This window comes from Heloderma suspectum, chromosome 6 (assembly GCF_057233095.1).
Source record: "Heloderma suspectum isolate Gila_16-S chromosome 6, 16-S_ref, whole genome shotgun sequence".
In the NCBI taxonomy this organism is placed as follows: Eukaryota; Metazoa; Chordata; class Lepidosauria; order Squamata; family Helodermatidae; genus Heloderma; species Heloderma suspectum.
Window position 1 is genome coordinate 85,401,875 of NC_139463.1, and position 20,604 is coordinate 85,422,478.

Below are 20,604 nucleotides of genomic sequence, written 5' to 3' on the forward strand. Positions count from 1 at the left end.
GTTCTGTTGCCATGGCCACAGATTAGTCATGAGGCTTCCATCCCTTGGACCAGGGCTGGCAGGGATTTTGCCCCATTGTGATGCCCATTGTTCCGGTCCATGACAATGATCCTCCTTAGCTATCAGTCCTGCTGCCCTGGAATCCATCCAGCTAGTGGGTGGCACATTCCTGCTTAATGAAGCTCCAGGCAACAGCTGCAGACTTGGGCGCTGTTTACCTTGGCAAGGGTGCCTTCTGCTGGTCATTACCCTGGCACAATAATAAGAGGATCAACACCCAGCTGGCATTTTGGACAGGAGGTTTAGCTTCATGTATAGAGATAAACCAATAGCTTCGAACAGTGCATAAAAAGAAGGCTGTGCTTTTGTATTCTGCGACAACTACCACAGTATTCACAATAACTAATGCCGGCTAGCCTTTGACTCTAGCAGTCGTTATTCAAAGCATGAGTTCCCAGTTTAAATTTCAGCTCAACCACGAACTTGCTGGGTGGCCTTAGGTGAGACACTATCTTTCTGTTCCAGACCTTTCACCTGCACTATTGGGGTTAATAATGCCCTACCTTGCAGTGTTGTTGTAAGGATTACTGAACATTGTGCACGGTTAGCATTTTTAGGAGAACACTCTAGTGCTTGGGCATATTAAAAAATAAGATTACTGTCAGAGCACGGCTGAGCACAAAGCACATGGATAACACAAGTTGGAACATGCTTCCCTAGGAGATCTGACAGACCCAATCATTGGCTCTTTTAGGAGGTTGAGAATGAAGAAGCCAAAGAGCACTTGAGGGTGAGTTTAGCCTTAACCCTTTCACTGCAGGGGAGTGAGATTTATATCTTACTTCTGAGTAAACATGCACAGAAGGGGGTATGTTAAAGATTAAAAGCAGGCTATCCAAGGTGAATGAGCGTCCTCACTACTGTGGCAATGTGAGGAGTCACTGCTGGGATCCTGGGGATTTTCTCAATGGGAAAAACTACTTCCATTGGGGAAACAAAAGGGAATGGGGCATCCCACCCTCTTGACCACATCACTGCCAGGTCACAGAGGCACACCCAAGATTTAATGCGGGGGGGGGGGGGCATGGTACACTGTGGTAAAACTGCCAGGGAGCCGCTTGCAGTTAAAAAAAAAAAAAAAAGTCAGAGTAAAAGGAGTTTCAGAAAATATGGCATTTCAAGAGGGAAGCGGCTGGTTGGCAGCGGATTGGTGACAACGTCATCTGTCGTGAAAGAACTCAGACTGCTCTAACTTTGCACTAAATCACTCATGAAGACGGTCCCCAAGTCCAGCATGCCATCCCATGCACCATACTGGCGTTGCACTTTGTGTTAGTACTATGGTGGTAAGCTGCTTTGGAGAAACAGTCAAAAAGCTGGATATAAATCAGGGATGGGCAATTTGTGGCCCTCTTGATATTTTGGCCTACAGCTTCCATCAGCCCTAGCCAGCATAGCCAGTGGTGAGGAATGATGGGAAATGTAGGTCAAAACAGCTGGAGGGCCACGTCATGCCCCGATACCTTTATGCTCCGATACAAAGGTGGAAATAAATAATACCGAGTGTGATAAAATTGCCCCGAAAAACCCCCACCTGCTTTGTCCAGCAACAACAAGGGGACGTTCTTCACACATCCCTGGCCAACCACAACCAAGCTTTGAAGTTGCTGAGCTGTTGGCAGTCTAGCAGGGTCTGAAATGGAACGAGCCCCGCTGAGACTGAAATCTGTGCGTACGCATCTAACATCCAACTGCTGCACCATCTGAGAAACAAGAGGGACAGCTGCTGCAACTGTCAAATGGCCCAAAAGGAAAACAAACAGAAACCACACACATTGGGCTGTGCACTAGGACTGTAGCACCACCAGCTGGAGACTCAGAGAACTGCAGCCACTTCCCAAAGCGGACTTTAAAGGCAAAGTCATTTAGGAACATACGAAGCTGCCTTATCAGTTTGCATGATCAAACAGCCCACCATGGCTTATTTAAGCCATGATGGGTTATGGTGCATGCCGGTGGCCATTTTGAATATTCAAGCCCTGACCGCAGCTTGTCGTGTCTGAACCCGGGGTCCGTGGTTTATGCAAGGGTTAAACAACAGGTCATGGTTACTGCGAGGGCTGTTTAACCCTTGTACAACCCACAATCCCCAGGTTTGAATGACACAACAAGCCATGGTTGCAGCTTGAACATTCAGGATGGTGCCCTTCACAGCTGGCTTTCCTGTGCTGGTGCTGCAAGGAGGAAGCAGGAACACATCCATGAGAAACACCAGAAATGCCTCCTGGTCAGGTATTGAATTTTGTTATTCTTTGTGTGCTTGTGTAAACAAGAGATCAAGAGGACCAACTCCAAGCAATCTTCTTTATCAAGCAAGTCGTATTTTAATCAATCGTAGCACAGAAATGCAGCAAGTTATATATGTTTTACCTCTTACAAGGCTACTGAACTGTTCCCATGTGATTCTGCTCATGTACTGCTTGGATTCCATGTGATTCCTAGACTATTTAGCCCTCCCTCATACAGTACTGCAGTTTGTCTTCATTTCCCTTTCCATCCAGCTTTTGAACTGCATTGACCAGCTCCTTACAAACCATTCTTATAGATGTCTTTGAGCACAAATGGACAGTTGCTTGCTTAGGCTTGCAAGCAAACTGGCTGGGAAGCCTTTCCAACTGAAGCACCTTCTCATCTAAAACGGCACATATAATCCCAGAAAGCAGAACCACCCGACACTCCCACTATTCATTTCCAACAGGAGAGGTGCTCAAGCATATCTGGAAATTCCATCCTCTAACACAGAAGTTAGATCACAGCAGATGCCCAAAGTCGAGCAGTGGACAGCTATCATCTTCATGGTCTGCTTTGGAGTTTCCTGAAGACATCTTGCTGGCCACCATTGGAAACAGAGTACTGAACTAGTTGGACCTTAGTCTGATGCAGCAAGGCCATTTTCTCTTATTCTACCAGCGTTGGGGTAATTAATCAGTGCTGAAGGAGAATGAACTCTGCACATTATCAGAGGCACAATCTTCATTGTTGGTCTATTACATATTCAAAAGCTGAGCCCTGGCATTAAAAACTGGTGAGTGCTTCCTCAAATTAAGCCCCATACTCCCATGAGCAAGACAAAATATTTGGCTTTTAAGGGCACCATCCAATATTCTAGAATGGGCACGTGCAGCACAGATGCACCAAATCTGGGGCCCCTTTGTCAGAGAGGTCCACAAAACATTTGATTCTCCATGTGCTGAAAACTTATAGCCAGTCTGCTGCCAGGGTTTGCTCGATGGGAGATCATAACATGATCATGGATGGCCTCGTTGGCAATGCATATTGGTTCTTGCCTGGGGAAATATGTACATATTAAAGGAACAACTTTTAGTTTTAAAATGTGTACAAAATAAACTTTAACGTTCTCTTTAGTGTTGGGTCCCCCACTTTTCATCTGCAACGCAGCCTCCCAAAGCTAGAAAGCTGCCCAGAGAGAGCATACTATTTCCAGCTAGGAACAGCTTCTGAATAAGTTACTGGAGTTCACAGGGAGGGACAGGGATGCAGAATCCAGCAGAAAAGCAGATCTTGAAGAGAACCTTTTCTACAAAACAGCTGACCTTTCAGATACTTGGTTCCAGAGGAATTATTGTTTTAGTAGTTCATCATTAGAACTGCAGCCCAGGCCAAGGGCTCAATTTCGAATGCCAAACAAATGAAGGAATAATACTAACAGCTTGTAGTCCTTTTCTTCTTTTAAGCTAAAAATACCTAGTCCTCATAGGCTTGCATTGTAAATAATTTCTCATCTTGATAGCACTCATTTCCATCACAGGTCCTAGCCCCAGAAGTCTCTGCTCTCCCAAGGGAAAGCACCTAGCAATGTCATCTCTTCACCTCAACTTCCTTTCTCAAGCAGTGGGCCCTACACCGCTCTCAGAAGGGCACCATGTTCCATTGTCACCCAGAGATTTTAGAAACTGCTAGGAAGTTGAAGGCTCGAAATATCTGCTGCCAATGGGCAGATTTTTCCCCCCAAGCATCTCCTCTCCTCAGGACCAGGACCAGAACAAGATGGGATCCATGGCTTTTCTAGCAACTCTCCCTTCCTCCACTACTATAAAGGAGGTTCCATTCTAGCCTTGGAAACAAAGATGAGGTCAGGATGGGGGTTAAGAGAGATCAGGAAGGACAGTGGTAGAGCATGTGTTTGGGACACACAAAGCCCCGCACTTGACTTCCAGATCTGAAGTGATCCTTGAGAGCTGTAACCAATGAGATAGGTGATCAGGCTCAGCAGGAGATAACTCTTGAGAGACGCAAGTTACTTCAAGAAGAGTAAAGGCATGTCAATTGTGATTATATCTCCACAACCTCTGAGGTGCTTGGCTCTTTCCTGTGCAAGAATTCCATGTTTCTGTCTTTAGGGGTAAATACTTTTTAGGGGTATAGGGAAAAGAGACCAGAAAAGACACAAGGCAGGCCTTGCAACACTGGCACACAAGAAAGAGAATTAATTCTACTTTGACCTCTCCTAGCCAAGCCAAACCCCAAGAAGACTTAACTAGGATGGCTGAGAAGAAAAAAAAGTGCCCTGAGTTCAAGCTCTACGTCTTTCATGCCTCAGTAGATGGCCTGGAGCAAGACATTTTGTCTCAGCCAAAGTTCCTCATCTGGGTGACGTCACCATCTGGGTGACGGGGATAATATAGTTTTGTATAACGGTCGGGTTGGGAAGCCAAACCCATTCAAGATTGTTGAATACACAGTTTTGTGAAGGTGCCGTATTTTTGTTTCATTTTTTCCCCGTTTACCTCTTCTAAGAGGCAAAGGGAGTTATGAGGGAATAGGAGGGAATGTGAGCCAGTATAATCTAGTATATACAGTTAGCCACTTCAAAGGATGTCCTGGTTCAAGTTCCAAGTCCACCACGTATGGCCTTGGGCATGTCGCTTTGTCTGTTTCAGTCTCCCACTCTGGAAGAGCGGGAATAACAACCCACCCCACAGAGCTGCGGATAGATTGTAAGGCCTTTTTGTACCTTCAGAGGACTATATAAAATGGGGGTGCCAAACCTATTTCAGCCCAAGGGCCAAATTTAATTTGGGAGATGCTTTGGGGGCCACATTCCAGTGGAGGGCAAGGCTGAAGGCAAACGGCATGAGGCCAAAATACTAGCATGTTTAAGTTTAAAGCTCTTGCTGTCAGTAATTCAGGAGAGGTATTTCAACCTTTTAGAATTCAAGAAAACCTGTACAAAAGCCAGGAAACCACCAAACAATCAGCGGTCAGAGGAAAGGGGCAGAGATGAACGGATGAGGACCCCAGGCAGGCCAGATTTGGCCTACAGGCCTGAGGTTCAAATGCCTGATATAAAATAATAATACACATTCCATCGGAGATGGAGGATTAATCAACGTAGTGACCCAGTTCCCACATAACAAACCCACGATTGGTTGGGGCTGTGCGGGAGCAAGTTGCCTCCTGCCTGCTCACTGCTTCCACTTAGCATCCAGTTTAGCAAACTACCCAGGAATATTCCTGGTTTGTTTACTGTGATGTCTGAACTCAGAATGATGGGTTGTTGAGGGACAAACAACCCAGAGTTTTAACCCATCGTTTGTTATTGGGCTGTTTGCTAAACCGGATGCAAAGCAGAAGTGGTGAGCAGGTGGGAGGCAGCGTGGCCCCAGCAACCAAAAGGTTGCCAACCCATAGGTTGTCGTTACATATCAGCTGGACTGGGAAAAGTAGCAATTGAGGTGGATTGATACCCCACACACAATATTTAGTGGGGAGGGGAGAAGATCACGGGACAACATGGAGTAAACAAAGGAGGAAGCCCATCTCAGTAGTTGAAAAGCAACCCAGAAGAGTCAGCTCAGGGAACTTAACCCCTTCTATCCCTATTCCCCAACTCTTCTGCAGAAAAATCCATCCTTCCCAATGCTACAGTATCTTAATCATGACAATAACATATCCTTGATTTGATTAGAGTATCCTGCAGAGGGAAGCAGCTTCATCCCAACAGCTTCCATTTCCAAATGGCAACATGATCCGGTATAATGGGCTACCAACATTAGTCTTTTGGACACTGAAGAATATGAACAAGAAAGAGAATGGTGTGTGCTGGGGAGCATGTGTGACCTTTCTGGATCTGGAAAACAAAACTCTACTGGAAGATCCTCTTTCTTAAAATGGTTTGGAAAGGATTGCTGAAGAAGTCTGTTCCCTTGGTAGGAGCAAAGAGAGGCAATGGTTAAGGTGACAGGAGAAACTGGGATATTGGAATTCCCCTGCCCCCCCGCTTTTAAATTTCAGGCGTTTCAGAATATCCATTTCCTGGATACAAACCTAGAGGCAGGAAGGCTTTGCTTTGTTTCCTGTATGTATTTTATGAATTTGCTATTGGATGAAGTCTCTGATGCTTGACCAGCGTTTGTCTCTGCCTGAACCTCTTCCCACACTCGGTGCAGCGATACGGCTTTTCTCCCGTGTGGATTCTCTGGTGGATGATGAGGTCAGCCAGCCGAATAAACCTCCTCTCGCACTCATCGCAGGGATATGGCTTCTCTCCTGTGTGGATTTTCTGGTGCCTGGTGAGAGAGGAGAGCTGGTTAAACCTTTTCCCACACTCTGCACAGCTGTGGGGCCTCTCACCTGAGTGGGTCCGTCGGTGCCTGTGAAGGTGAGAGAGCTGGTTGAACCTCCTGCCGCACTCATCGCAGGTATGGGGCCTTTCTTCTGAGTGGGTCCTCTGGTGCCTGGTTAGAGCAGATGAAGCAATGAACCTTTTCCCGCATTCAGGGCAGCCATAGGGCCTTTGGCCCATGTGGATCCTCTTGTGTACTGTGAGAGCCGAGAGGTGACTGAAACATTTCTGGCAATAGGTGCAGCGATAGGGCCTCTCTCCTGTGTGGATTCTCTGGTGGCTGATAAGATGTGCCCGCTGGCTAAAGGTTTCCCCACACTCAGTACAGGCATGGGGTTTCTCTCCTGTGTGGATTCTCTGATGCCTTGTAAGGTGGGAGAACTGGTTAAACCTTGCCCCGCACTCAGCACAGCGGAAAGGTTTCTCCCCAGTGTGGATGTGCTGGTGTTTGGCCAGGTCTGACGGGCAGTTAAAGCGCTTCCCACATTCAGCACAGGGGTGGGGCTTCTCCCCAGTGTGGATTCTCTGATGCCTGGTGAGGTGTGACATCTGAATAAAGCTTTTTGGGCACTGGCCACAGTGATAGGGTTTCTCTCCTGAATGAGTTTTCAGGTGTTTGGCTAGGCCTGATGGACGGGTGAATCTTTTCCCACACTGAGCACAGGCATGAGGTCTGTCTTTCCTGTGGATGCCGCCGTGAGCTCGGAGTTCCTCCTCTCCCCTAAACCTTTTCCCACAGTCTGGACACTGGAAATACTGTCCTGCTCTTCCCAAAAACTTGGCACCTATTGAGTGGGAAAGAAAAAGCAGATGTGATTCTGTGGGCAGGGACACTAGATTAAAAAAAGTTAAACCCTAACAAAAGTCTCTGCATTGTACTGGAGGTGTTATGATACAAAGTTTGTAAAGTAGATTTATCCAACATCAAATTACTAAAAAGATCTCTATAATATAGTAAAAATACTGCTAAATAAGGTGTGGAAAATTACTTCATGCAATTACAATTAAGTCAAGGTTAGATTGACGAACCTCAATTCAACTTGCACAAAAGACGATATTTCCAGTTCACAGTTTCTATAGCACACCAACTCACGAGTGCATCATACTGCCCGATATATATCTTTCAAAGTCTGACTCTCTATTGATTGGGGGCTTTTCTACACAAAGCATTTATCGTGTGCTTGTCATTTCCTACTCATGGTTGCTAATGGGATCTTTAGACGACATCATGACTCCAGTTTCACTTCTGTGTCTAACCAGTGCTTTTGACGTATTTTTTTAGAACAGGAAAATGTGACATTTAATTGTGAAAGCGAAAGGAAGTGTGATTTCCTCTTGTGTATTTGCACTATTCCACTATACTACAGTGCCAACTAGAGGTTATGCAGCGGAAAAGCAGGAAAGGAAATGCTCTTGTGTAGTGCTTGGATCTCAATTCTGCAACAAAACCAAAAGTAGATACATTGGATTAACAGCCTCCTGTACAAAAGCTCTGGATGTGGCAAAATGGAAAGCAGCCCTTCAACCAGCTTCTACGTATTACCCCTATACAGTGGATCCAGGCCACTACTCCAGAGTCATCTTGTAACTACACCTCTGAAAATGCCACCACAAATTCATCAAACCTTTAAGTAAAGTTTGTTGTTGTTACATAGCTCCTCACTATCTGTCACCTTTTTGGTTGGTGGTTATTATGCATGAGATGTTATCAAGCTACTTCAACCAGGTTTCTTTAAAAAGAAACCATTTATTCTTAAGTTTAAAAAACCTCAAATAAATTTTAAAAAAACCATACCAATCATCCAAAGGGCAACCACAATTAAAACCTATCTCTGCATCATGAGCTTTGGGATTAAAGCAGCTAGATTTAATATATCTTCCATGTTCCAAACCATTCAACTGTAGCAGGCTTTATTACACGGTTTCTTTAATCTTTAGCCATTTTATTCATTCTCACTTTTCCTTTAACATAAATAGCCTTTTCTGTCTAAATCCCTAATAATCAATCACAGCCTTCATCAGCTGTCAATTGTCATTTCACAACTGTCTCATCTCTCAACATCTGGTCCCACCCAGATTCTAAAGGCGCAATCCTATGGTCATTTAGACAGAAAAAAGTCCTTCGAGTTTTTGTAGGACTTTCTTCTGTCCAATCATGCATAGGACTGTACTCTTAAGGTGCAATCCTATGCATGTTTAGACGGATAAATGTCCTACAACTCCCATGTTGGCTGGGGAATGCTGGGAGTTGTAGGACTTTTTTTCTGTCTAAACATGCATAGGATTGTGCTGTAAGAGAGGCTTCCCTCCTTAGATGCAGTTTCACCACCCTGTCACTCTGATGGAAGACTCTAATTTATCCCCCAAACAACACATTCCTTCCTAATCAATTATATAACCATATGCACATGCAGCTTTTTAACACACTTAAACAACTCAGTTCCTTTCATCAGAAGGGGTCTTGCTGGCTCCCTCAGCTATGAATATATCATGCTGCTTTCTACTGAGACAGGCAGCCTTTTGGTCTATCTAGCTTTGATTGACAGCAGATCTCTAGGTCCCCCCCCCCCCAATCAGTTATCTGTTTTCCTTTTTACTGGAGATGCCAAGGACTGAGGGTGGAGAGGCAGGAATTGAATTTGGAATATTCAGCATTCAGGGAATGAACTATGGGCCTTCTCAATGCATCCCTAATCATATTTATTTTTTTAATTTCATTTCTATACCTCCTAATAGCCAAAGCTCTTTGGGTGGGTCACAAAAAACACACATCACAATAAAGCACACAAAAACATAATACAAAATCTCTAACATACAAAATGTTAAACAATTGAGAGAGCAATCCTGTGCCCCCTAAACAGCATCTGGGGGGCCATAGGATAGTTCGAATTCCTGGACTTGGGGTCAGAGGCACCGCTCCAAACTCAAATCCAGGAGTCTGAGCTCCCCTCCCCCTCGCAGCTGGCACAGAGAGAACTGAACCAGCTGCCTCTCCAAGGTCGCACAAGCAACCCTGGAGGAAAGGTAAAGGGAGTATTCCCATGGGAGGGGAGGGGAGGGGAATGGGTGGCTGACTTAGGCGGAATCCTCCAGCCTCCCCAGCCTCCTTCCCTCCCGCTCCGCAATGTGTTAGCCAGATGGGCGAAAAAGCCCGTCTAGTTGAAATGCATAGCAGGAAGAGCGCGGAGGTGCATGGAGGCGAAGGTCGTCTCCACCACTCCTCCCACTCTGCACTGGATGGTCCAGAGGCTTGAGTTGCCTGAGTTCAGAGGCTTAGGGCCATCCCCATAGGATTGCGCTCTTAAACAGCTAAGGCATTTACAATAAGATTCTGGACCTGATAGAAACAACTGACATAAATGCCCCATCACATGCCACCAAATGTCTGGGAGTACAGCACAGTCTTAAGCTGGTGCTGAAAAGATGATAGTGTTGGTGCCAGGCGGACCTCAGTGGGGAGAGCATTCCATAATCGGGGCCACCACTGAGAAGACCATCTCCCTTGTTGCCACCTTCCAAGCCTCCCGCAGAGGAGTTACTTAGTGGAAAGCCTCTGATGTTGATTGTAGTGTCCAGGTAGGTTCAGGTCAGGAGAGGTGCTCCCTTACCACCATATCACTGTATGCCACAAAGCTCAAGTTTTGCAAAAGCTCCAATTCCTGCTTGAGAGTAAAGCATGCCACTTCAGAAGCTGAGTGCCAAATCTGGAGGGGGAAGAAGGTAGCTCGAATGGTAGCGTAATGGTTTAAGACTGCCTTCCCCATGGCCATTGGCCATGCTGGCTGGGAATGATGGGAGTGGAAGTCCAGCACATCTGGAGGGCACCAGGTTGGAGAAGTCTGGTTTAAGACATTGCATTTGAAACCGCAGTGAGTTCTAACCATAAAGGACACATGCCTTGAATGTAGAAAGTCCCAGCTTCAATCCCCAGTGTCAATATCTAGAATTTTGGGGATGAACCATAGCTCAATGCTAGAGCATATGTCATGAATGCAGAAGTTCCCAGGTTCAGTCCCCAGTATCTCCAGTTAAATGGAGCTCAGGCTACTTGGGGCAGGGAAGATCTCTAGCCGAGACTTTGGACAGCTGCTGCTGCCACTCATAGCTGACAATACTGGGTTAGATGGACCAATGGACTCAACAGAAGGCATTTTCTTACATTGCTGTATTAGACATTCTACAGCGCAGGAAAAGGGGGCTTTATTGTGTCAGACACTGGTGTGTGTCTTGAGCGGTTGTCTTGGATTTTCCAATCCATTCAAACATAAGCTTCCTTCAGTCAGCAGGCAGGTCCCGTTCATCCGCAAGATCTTTAAAACAGAGGGCAACAGTCTTAAAAAAAAATGTGTGAGAAAAGCCCCCAGATCAATGCCTCTACTCAGAGACCAAATCGTTGTAGATCAGGTAGCTGAGTCTGCAGAAAAATTTGTGGAGTCTTTGAAAAGTGTGGAACACACTCGAGTGAGACGTGCTTAATGGTGAGAGGATTGGGGGTGGGGTGGGGTGGAGGACGAGATTAGGGAATGCTGCAATACATGGCAATCCCATCCTTACCCAGTGAGCTGGCATTCCCATTATCCTGCTGCCGGGCTTCCTTGTAGGTTTGCCTTGGCCTGGTGTTGGCTGGAGGCCGCTGAGTCTCAGAGCAGTTTGCGCCCCCTCCTTGGATTGTTCCTAATACCTGAAACAGCAGCAACAATTGCACTGAAGGGGGGGAAAGGGTGGAATACTGGGCCTAAGGGATTCATCTTGCTCTCCCCCTCCCTTTCACAGAGCTCCCTCTGAATGAACTGACAACCCCTCCCAAGTCAAATGGGGAATGAATGTTTATGTAGCTTTTTTTATTTTGGAATGACCACCCATAAATTGAAGGTAAGAACTAGAGAACATTACAACAATATAAAACCAAAAAGGGAAACTGAACTTTTAGTGAAACATTTTTTTACAATATGGACACAAAGTAGAAGACATCATGTTCTGGGTTACAGAACGTGCTGCTTTAACAAAGAGGAAAGAAGTTCTTTTCAAAAAGAAATGATTGAGAAAGAGACTGCATGGAAAGGGTTAAATGATGGTATTTTTGTGAGTTAGATTCAAACTGATATGTAGTTACCCCAACCTTTAGGGATGTTGTGAAATGGGACACTAGTACTGTTTTAGAATAGGAATTCTAGGAATATATTGGGTATAGTTTGATTTTTTGTTTTGGTTTTACAAAAAAAAAAATGAGGTGTATTGCACTAAAGTAGTAAGTGATAACAGGATAGTTTACATATTTTTCTGTCTGTCTCTTTAACATGTGAGATTAAACCATGCAATCCACTTAGTAGGGAATAGCTGGCTAAGAGAAACCCTTTACGTATATTTGGGAAACTGGTTGTATTTAAGTTTTCCATGGTGGAAGGCAGAAGTTCCAAACACTGTTTGAAAATTAGTAAGGAGTAAATTTCTGAATTTTGATTTGTGGTATTCAAACACTACTTTATAATTGGAGGTATCTTTTTAAGGTGACGTGTATTTCAACTGTTAATTTTTTAAGACATGTAAATTAGTTTATAAAGATTCTTTTGTATTGTGTGTTGTTCAAATGCCCTTGATAAAGAGACATTCTTGAAACATGCTGGGAATTATAAACGTTGGTGTAGCTGTCTTTTGTTGTTGTCTTTGTTCTGCTCCCCGCCCGACTGCTTCCTCATAACAAACTGGGGCAAAAGTTTCTTGAGTCCTTGAGAACTGTTCCCTGGTGGGACAACTGGAAAGATCATGTGAACAGCTGCTGGTCAACTGTGGTTGCACTTCCCTGAGAGTGTGTGTGGACTGTTGCTAGGCAGCCACAAGATGCACTTCTCTGCAGCTTCTGGATCATTCTGTAGCACCAACTAAAAATGCAGATACCTCATTTACCTGAGCCTCTCAGTCACCACTAAGGGAGAATGCCCCTCCTTCCCCAGGTGCGTTTTGGGATCCGATCTGGCATCTGTTTGCAGAGCTCAATATTTGAAGACGCACATGTCTCTCAGTACGTTCAGAGTGCTTTTAACTCACTACTAAGTAACTACAGCCAGTCCTGCACCTGGGATTTCAGGCCACCTACAACAGAGGGCACATAGGTGGTGTGTGCGTGGTGGGAACGAGCCCCCAGTCAACTGGCTTGCCTGCTCCTTCTCCATTTCCCCGTTACCGGAAAGGGCACTTTATGCATGTGCTCCCCCTGAAATACACTTTACCCCTTCGATGCCCTCCCTAATACATTTTTACATTCTGCTGACATTGTTTCAGACAGATTTAAACCCCAGCAAGTCTATTTTTAGAAATTACAAAGCGTGTATGTTTGTGTGTACAAGTTATGCTAGAGTCCTTGGATGCTTCCGCAAATGGAGCCCTGTGGAACAACCTGTAGCCTCCGAGATGATCACGAATAAATGACCTCACCTGTTGTTCCCGTTTCCCCCCCTCTCGCTGCCTCAGCAAGAAGCCCTCCGCCAGGGCCACAGCTTGGGCACAGGTCTCTGGCCCACGTTCTCGAACTTGGTTTTGGATCTCCTTGGGCAGGATTGTCAAGAACTGTTCCAGGATCAGCAGCTCCAAGATCTGCTCCTTCGTCCGGCTCTCTGGCTCCAACCAGTGATGGCACAGCTCCCGCAACCGGCTGCAAACCTCGCGGGGCCCCTCGGCCTCCTGATAGCGGAACTGGCGGAAGTGCTGGCGCTGTGTCTCCGTGCTTGCAATGTCCCCCCGTAGGATAGCAACCTTCACCTTTCCGTAGCCTCCCCTGTCTCTGGCTTCTAGGCTGCTAAAGGCCTGCTGTGCTTCTCCGCTGAGATTTGGCACGAGTTTGGTCGTTCCCTCTCCACGGGGCCACTGGCAGGCATCAGCCACCCGCTCAAAGGTGGACAGCTCATCCCACGGAGGCAGCTCTGGCAACTGGGAACTTGTCCATCCCGAGTGAGATGACTGTACCGTTCTCAGGATTTCTTGCCACTGGGCTTCTCCATGTGGTGGCGTTCCTTCCTGTCTCTCAACCCTACCATGCTGCGGTGTGGCCCACCTCAGAAACTCAGTGATGGCTCCAGCCTGAATGGCCCGAGAAGATTTTCCTGCCCCTGCCCCTTCCCCTGGTTCAGGACGGGCTGGGCTTGTTTCCTCCATTCTTCTCTAGGTTGCTCACAAGGCAGTGAAAGCTGAAGAGTCGGTGTTATCGCTCCTCTTGGATTACAGCCATTTTGTCTCCTTGGCATTGGCCTTAGCACAGCTCAAGTCCACATCTCCCACACCAGAACTGGCAGCACTGCACTGAACAAATGAGGTTAGCTAGGTTGGGGCTTATCATCAACAGTGCTGTGAACAAGGCATTCAGGCTTCAAAGCCCAACAAGGGATACAGAGCGCAGCAAGATTACTGTTTAAGGAGCTTGATTTCTTTTCCTAAAGAGAGAGAGAGAGAGAGAGAGAGAGAGAGAGAACAAACCTAGAAGTCTTATACATAACAGCAACCCCCCCCCCCCTTTCTATTGTGCAAGCCTCACTCCTAGCCCTTGGCTGAGCTGCTGCGATGTCACAGAATGTTTGCAAACATGCTCACTACTGAGAGGGAAGGGTTAGTATCGGAAGGCTGAAAAGTCAGCGCAGTTCCTCTGAGAGAGTTGGAAGGTGGGTTTAGCTGAAAGAAAAAGAAATAGGAGGGGTTGTATATTGCAACAGCAGAGACAGCTGAGAGACAGGAAGCCAATGAGGGAGAGGACTTAGGAAAGTCTCTGTAATGGTGCAAAGAGCTAATTATTCTAATTAATAATTAGAATGCAATTAATCTAATGTGCTTGTTTTTTATTTATTTTTGCTTCTGCCAGTCTACTGAGGAGGGGCAAAGAGCTATTCAAGCTCCACTTGTGACCATGGAAGCCTTGCTCAGCTTTAATTCTGGCTTCTGCCATTGCTCACATGCCTCCAGATCTATCTTCAAAGCCTTAAAGGATGCTATCCAGGACCAGTGTCTTCACTTGAGCAGTGTGAACACAGCAGAACACTGCCCTGAAGATGGCCAAATGCTTGTTGCTTGACAAAGTGTCCTGCCCTGCTGTTGTTCGCTACAAGTAGACCACTTAGGTGGGTAGTTATTTGCACATACAATAAAGTACAAATCACCTCTCAGGCTCAAGGTGGATTCACACATGAATGTGCTTCATTTAAGCTGAAGTAGGAGTAAGTGTCATTGAACTCAGTGGGGCTTACTTCTGAGTAGATATGCACAGGATTACTTTGTTAATAACTTATAACTTACAGGCAAACAGCCTTCATGGTAATTGATACAAAATGGGTTGGTGATATTCTGCTCAGGAAAGGCTGTTTCACACATTTAAATCAATGTCAGATATTTTAATCCAGTGACAAACATCCTGGGACAAACACATCCTCACTTCTCCCCACCTGTAAAATGAGAATAGGCATGACCCACCTCACAGGGTTGTTGTGATGGAGACTAAAATAAAGACTGCAAAACAGTTTGTAAAACATGTTTAACTTGCCAAGAGTTCATTTGTAGGAATATTAATAGCAGCTACTCCCTCATGTGGAGCACAGGCTGTATTTTGAGTGTTTTTCTCCTGCAAATGCTGATGATCATCCCTCCATAGCACAGAATGGACCTGCCTTAAAACAGAACACTCATCTTCCCTCTCAGTCCACAAAACATGCTCACAGCTTCCAGAACATCCCTTGAATTGCAAACCTGCATCTGCAGAACTACCACTGACTCACCTCTGCTGCTTTGCCCAGCTTGGGGGATTCTAATGCCTCAAGATCTGCGGATTTTGCTGCTGCTGGAAAAACCAGAGCTGATTCTGAGAGAGGAAGCTCCCTACCTTATTCCTTCCCCCTGTCTCTGGGAGATCTGGATGGCTCTAGGACCCAGAAAGCTCTACCCATTTAACCCTCCATAATCTGGTGGAGGAGAAACTCCACTGGTAAAGGCTCCGAGACCCAGGGTGGAAGTGTCCATTCACACAATCCTTTTGTCTTTGGGCAAGATTGCTTCTTTTCAGTGTGCTCAACAAACTGACCAGTTGTTTCTGTTGGTTGTATAAGCTGGGCTCCGGAATGCAATCTGGGAGACTTGCAGTGCAATTCTATGAGTATTTATTCAGAAGTCTTGGGCTTACTTCCAAGTAAGAGTGCATAGGACTGCAGCCCTACGAGTAAGTTTCACTTCTTCCCATTGTCTGGCCTGTGGAAGTCTGCTCTTAGCTTCAGTTTGCCATCTGTAAAATGGCAATAATAATGAATTGCCTTACAGGGTTGTGCTGAACAGTGAGCTCCTTTACAGGGTGCAGCCACATTCGGAATACTGTGTACAGTTCTGGCCATTCCATCTATATTATAGAGCTGGAACAGGTGCAGAAAGAGGCAACCAAGGCATATTTTCTCATCAAACAAGAGATCAAAGTTGAGGGGGGTTTTCAGTTTAGAAAGGGGTGGGTGGGTCTTAAGAGTTTTCTAAAGTTATACATGATGGGAAAGCGGACAGAAATATTTTCTCTCATAATAGAACTTGGGGGTCACCTAATAAAACAGAGTGGCAGGAGATTTAGGACATACAAAAGAAAGTACTTCTTCATGTAGGCCATAATGAATTCATGGGATCCACTGCCACAAGACGCAGCGATGGCCGCGAGAATAGATGCCTCCATAATGGAACTGGACAAATTCATGGAGGATTTGCCTAGCACTATTAGGCATGATAGCTAAATGGAGCCTCCATGTTCAGCAGCAGCAGTGGACTTCAGGAGGCCAATTGACGGGAAGGATATTCCCTGACATCTGCTGGCCGCTGTGGGAAATCGGATGCTGGACTAGATGAGCCTGCAGTGTGGTCCAGCAGGTCTCTTATGTTACGAATGCAAACTCAATAAAAATTAAAGTGCTAAATATTAGTAGTAACAGGTTATCTGAAGGATCGCCTCCTCCCATATGTGCCTGCCCGGACCTTAAGATCATCGTCAGCGGCCCTTGTCCGTGAGCCCCTGTCAAAGGAAGTGAGGCGGGTGGCTACTAGGAGGAGGGCTTTTTCTGCTGTGGCACCCCGGCTCTGGAATGAGCTCCCTGGTGAGGTTCGCCTGGCACCTACATTGTATTCCTTCCAGTGCCAGGTGAAGACCTTTTTATTTTCCCAGGCATTTTAGCATTTTAGCTTTCTAAACTTTTAGCTTTGCTGTTTTAAATTTGTATTTTAAGCTCCTGCACTGCTGCTAGGTTTTATTGTGGTTGTATTGTGGTTTTAATGTTCTATATATTTTAAATTGTTTTATTGTGTGCTGTTTGGTTTTAATTTTTGTGAACCACCCAGAGAGCTTTGGCTATTGGGCGGTATAGAAATGAGATAGATAGATAGATAGATAGATACTGGCTTTCGAACAAATTCTGGCCAATGTATTGGTTTTCCCCATTATTTTATTAAGTAATTCATTCAATTTTATTTATTGCATTTCTATACTGCCCAATATCCAAAGCTGTTTGGGGTTTTAACAAAGATGGAAAACCTTAAAAATACAATATTATACATAATATTAAGGCAGTTTACATATAAACCGACCGCACACACACACATACACATCCAAACAATTTTAACAATCAACAATAAGAAATCCCAGGACCCAATTAAAAACCTTATCATATGCTGCGCAATTCCTGGGAGTAAAGGAAGGCCTTAACTTGGTGCAGAAAAGATAACAATGTTGGCGCCAGCTGGGCCTTGCTGGGGAGTTCATTCCACAACTGGGGGGACGCCACCGAGAAGGCCATCTCCCTGTATTGCATTGCATTTTAACCATTAACTACACAGAAGAGAATGTCTCCCCTGCTTGTCTTTCTCATGCGGTCCCAAGCAATCCACATCCCACATCACTTGGCATAAAAGGGAACGATGGGAAGAAGAAGGTGGAGGGGAGGGAGGAACCAGCAAAGACAGTATCTTATTCTGATAAGGAGAGGAAAGGCAGCCCCTTGCATTTCATTGGGATTTATGCTCTAGTGCAGTCTTCCCCAATTTGGTGCCCTCCAGATTAGAATTTTGGACTACAACTCCCCCACATTCCTGACCATCAGCTATGCTGGCTGGGGCTGATGGGGGTTGAAGTCCAAAACATCTTGAGGGCACCAGGTTGGGGAAGGCTGCTCCAGTGAGTATGTTTAGGACTGCAGCCTGAGTGTACTCAGTGCATAATGTTACAAGTGCATCTTACACTGAAGTCAGCTAGTGGCTGAAAGCAAAGGTGCCACTTTCCCCCTGGATTGGGGGTTAGCAACTACGTGATAGGCAGACATCAGCTGATGCAGGCAGCCGTTCCCATTTCTGAATCGCCGTACTGGGAAAAGGATGCACCTGTGGAATGTCTGCCTGCCTATTTTTAAGGCACAGAGCCCCATGCGGGAGTGGGGGGAAGCAAGGAATGCCCGCGACTTCTCCCGACCGAAGGAAGCGGCTGATCCTGCGCTTGGTCCCTTCGTACACGTATTCACACCCACGCTTCGCATCACGCGATGGCTGTTATCGTCACGTGTGAACAGCCGCCATATCACTGGGCACAACCCCCCCGGTCTGTGGCGTTTCCATCTGGAAGGCTATGTCACCCACCTTGCAGTGAAGGGGCTTCATCTTTTTATTTCAGTGTCACTTCTAATCTCTCCTGGCGACGCCTGGAAGCGGAGGGAGCTCCGATCCCGGGGTCTGAGGTGCGCCAAGGGTTAAACCGAGCGTGAGGTCTCAGCCCTAGAGAGACGCAGGAAGCCCGGCGACTAGCGCGGGGGATGCATTAGCCCAGGCACCTTCCTGCTCCTCCTCTTCCCGGGATCAAAACTTGGGATTTGAATTTTAATAAGGGGGGGGATTTGCCTCTGCAGGGCTGCAGATCTGCTGCGGCGGGGCTCCGCTGGAAAGAAGCGGCGAGCAAAGCAGAGGTAGGGGAGGCTGGACCCGAGCTGGGCGCAGGCGGATCCGGCTGCAAAGGATCCGGGGCAGAACCGCCTGCAGGAGGCGAAAGGCGGAGGGGGGGAGAAGTGAAGGGGCTTTGTGTGGTGTAGATGTCTGTTTCCGAAGGCCTGTGCAGGGCTGGCTCTGAATGAAAAACCCAGCCTCCTCTGGGTAGGAGGAGGCTGTGCCAGAGGCTGTGTTTTTGTCTGCAATTCTCTCCACGCAACGTAGAATGGGCGAAATGCTTCGCGGTCCTGGTTTATTATATCCCACCCTTCCTGCATGGAGCTCGGGGCTGGACTCGTTGCCCTAGGATCCTCTTTGAAGCTCACAACAACCCTGTGAGGTAGGCTAGACTGAGAGGTGGTGACTGGCCCAGGGCCATCCTGTGAGCTTCATGGATGAACAGGGATTTGAACCCAGATCTTCCTGGCCCGTTATTCTGTCCCTTACATCTGATGTCCTCCCTGCTCCCAGTCAGCTGGAGCAGGGAGGACATCAGGAGTTGAGGAAGTGAGTTGACCATGTGGGATTCTTAAGGTGGATTTGAACCCAGAACCCGTATTATTCCCAACCCTTCGACACCTTTCCCTTTTACCCAGCTGTGCTCCTCCTTCTAGCTCCCCTTGCAGTTGCAAAAGATGAAGCCAGGATTCAATTTGGGAGAGATCTATGAAGACATATGCTCTTAGAATTTGGTGCCAGGGGGAGGGTATTCTCTCAGATCTCTTCCTTTAGCTGCCTTTTAAAATTAATCAGTAGAGTTGTTAAAGGGAGTCTTTTCGACCACTCTTTCAACTCATATTTATGTATGAAATGTGGATTCCTCATCCCCATTTGTATGGAGCAAAGGGGTGGTAGTATTTATACAGCAGATTAATTTAGAGCAGCCTCCCCACAGTGGATGCCCTCCAAATGTTTTGGACTAGAACTTCCATCATCTCTGATCAATGATCATGCTGGCTGTGGCTGATAGGAGTTGTAGTCCCAAACATCTGCAGGGCCCAAGGTTAGGGAAGTCTGATTTAGAGAATACAAAGGTGTGACTTTCTTATATGGGGCACCCAGTATATTGTTGGGGGGGGGGTGTTGTTGAGGCAGATGATTCCTGGATTATTCACTACTTTGAGAAAAGCTAGGGTGGGGGTGGGCTGCTATGCGGGTCGGGGGTGGGGTGGAGTAGGCAAAACTTCAGGCCAGGACTCTTGGGTTTCTTGTGAGAAGAGTGTGGTCTAGTATATGTTACAATCAGGGTGACTAAAGAGGGCTGAAAAGTCTGGAATTCTTCCATCCTTCCAATGTGTGTTTTTGGGTGAAGGCTTCTAATCCACATCCATGATTGTGAACATGGGATCAGGAGGTGGAATGGATTAACCAATGTGGATTTTGTACACACAGCATAAAGAAGGAAGCCACAGCATTCCTAAGGGGCTCCCCCACACACACACCTTTTTTTTGTTTGTTTTTCATCTGTTTGCCCGTTTTCTGTTCTACCTCACTTTTGCACTCGGGATGCAGTTTCACCCACACTTCCTTTCCAAGCGATACGGGGTGTTGGTGGAGCAAATGACACAAAGACTCTCAAATTGAAACAGTGTGGAGAAAAATGCAGACTTCAGCATCAGCTGTATCTACCCTGCCATTCTGTTTGCATCTGAGGATTTAGGAGGTGGGGTGGGGGATTAAGAGACCCCCAGCCAGTTGAGGCCTGTGGGGGAAGGGCAGGCAAGCACTGCAGATGCTGATTCTCTGCAGAATGTGTTTAACTCCTGAGCCGATTAAGGGCTTGGCTTATCCCTCTCTGGACCCCACACAACAACATCTCTGTTTTCTTTCTGAAGAGGCCCCCTCTCTCTCCCTCCTGTGCCAGCCATATTTTGAGGCTATGGTTTCAAATAAAGGGTGAGTGGAAAATGCCTCTGAAATGTCCAGCTCTCTCCCCCTGCACCTGCAATTATTTTCAACACCCACTGTACCACAATTAAGGATTTCGCTGG

At 46.4% G+C, this 20,604-nt stretch overlaps 1 protein-coding gene across 1 annotated transcript; it reads right to left on the reverse strand.

Annotated features, from left to right (window-relative positions):
• Positions 1 to 2,368: 2,368 nt before the first annotated feature.
• Positions 2,369 to 15,506, reverse strand: LOC146341669 (uncharacterized). The gene is made up of 4 exons (XM_084805131.1): positions 15,400 to 15,506; positions 13,079 to 14,070; positions 11,201 to 11,327; positions 2,369 to 7,431 (listed from the first exon to the last, which is right to left on the reverse strand). The coding sequence occupies exons 2-4, from the start codon at positions 13,793 to 13,795 to the stop codon at positions 6,389 to 6,391; spliced, it is 1,887 nt and encodes a 628-aa protein (XP_084661257.1). The 5' UTR covers positions 13,796 to 14,070; positions 15,400 to 15,506; the 3' UTR covers positions 2,369 to 6,388.
• Positions 15,507 to 20,604: the final 5,098 nt, after the last annotated feature.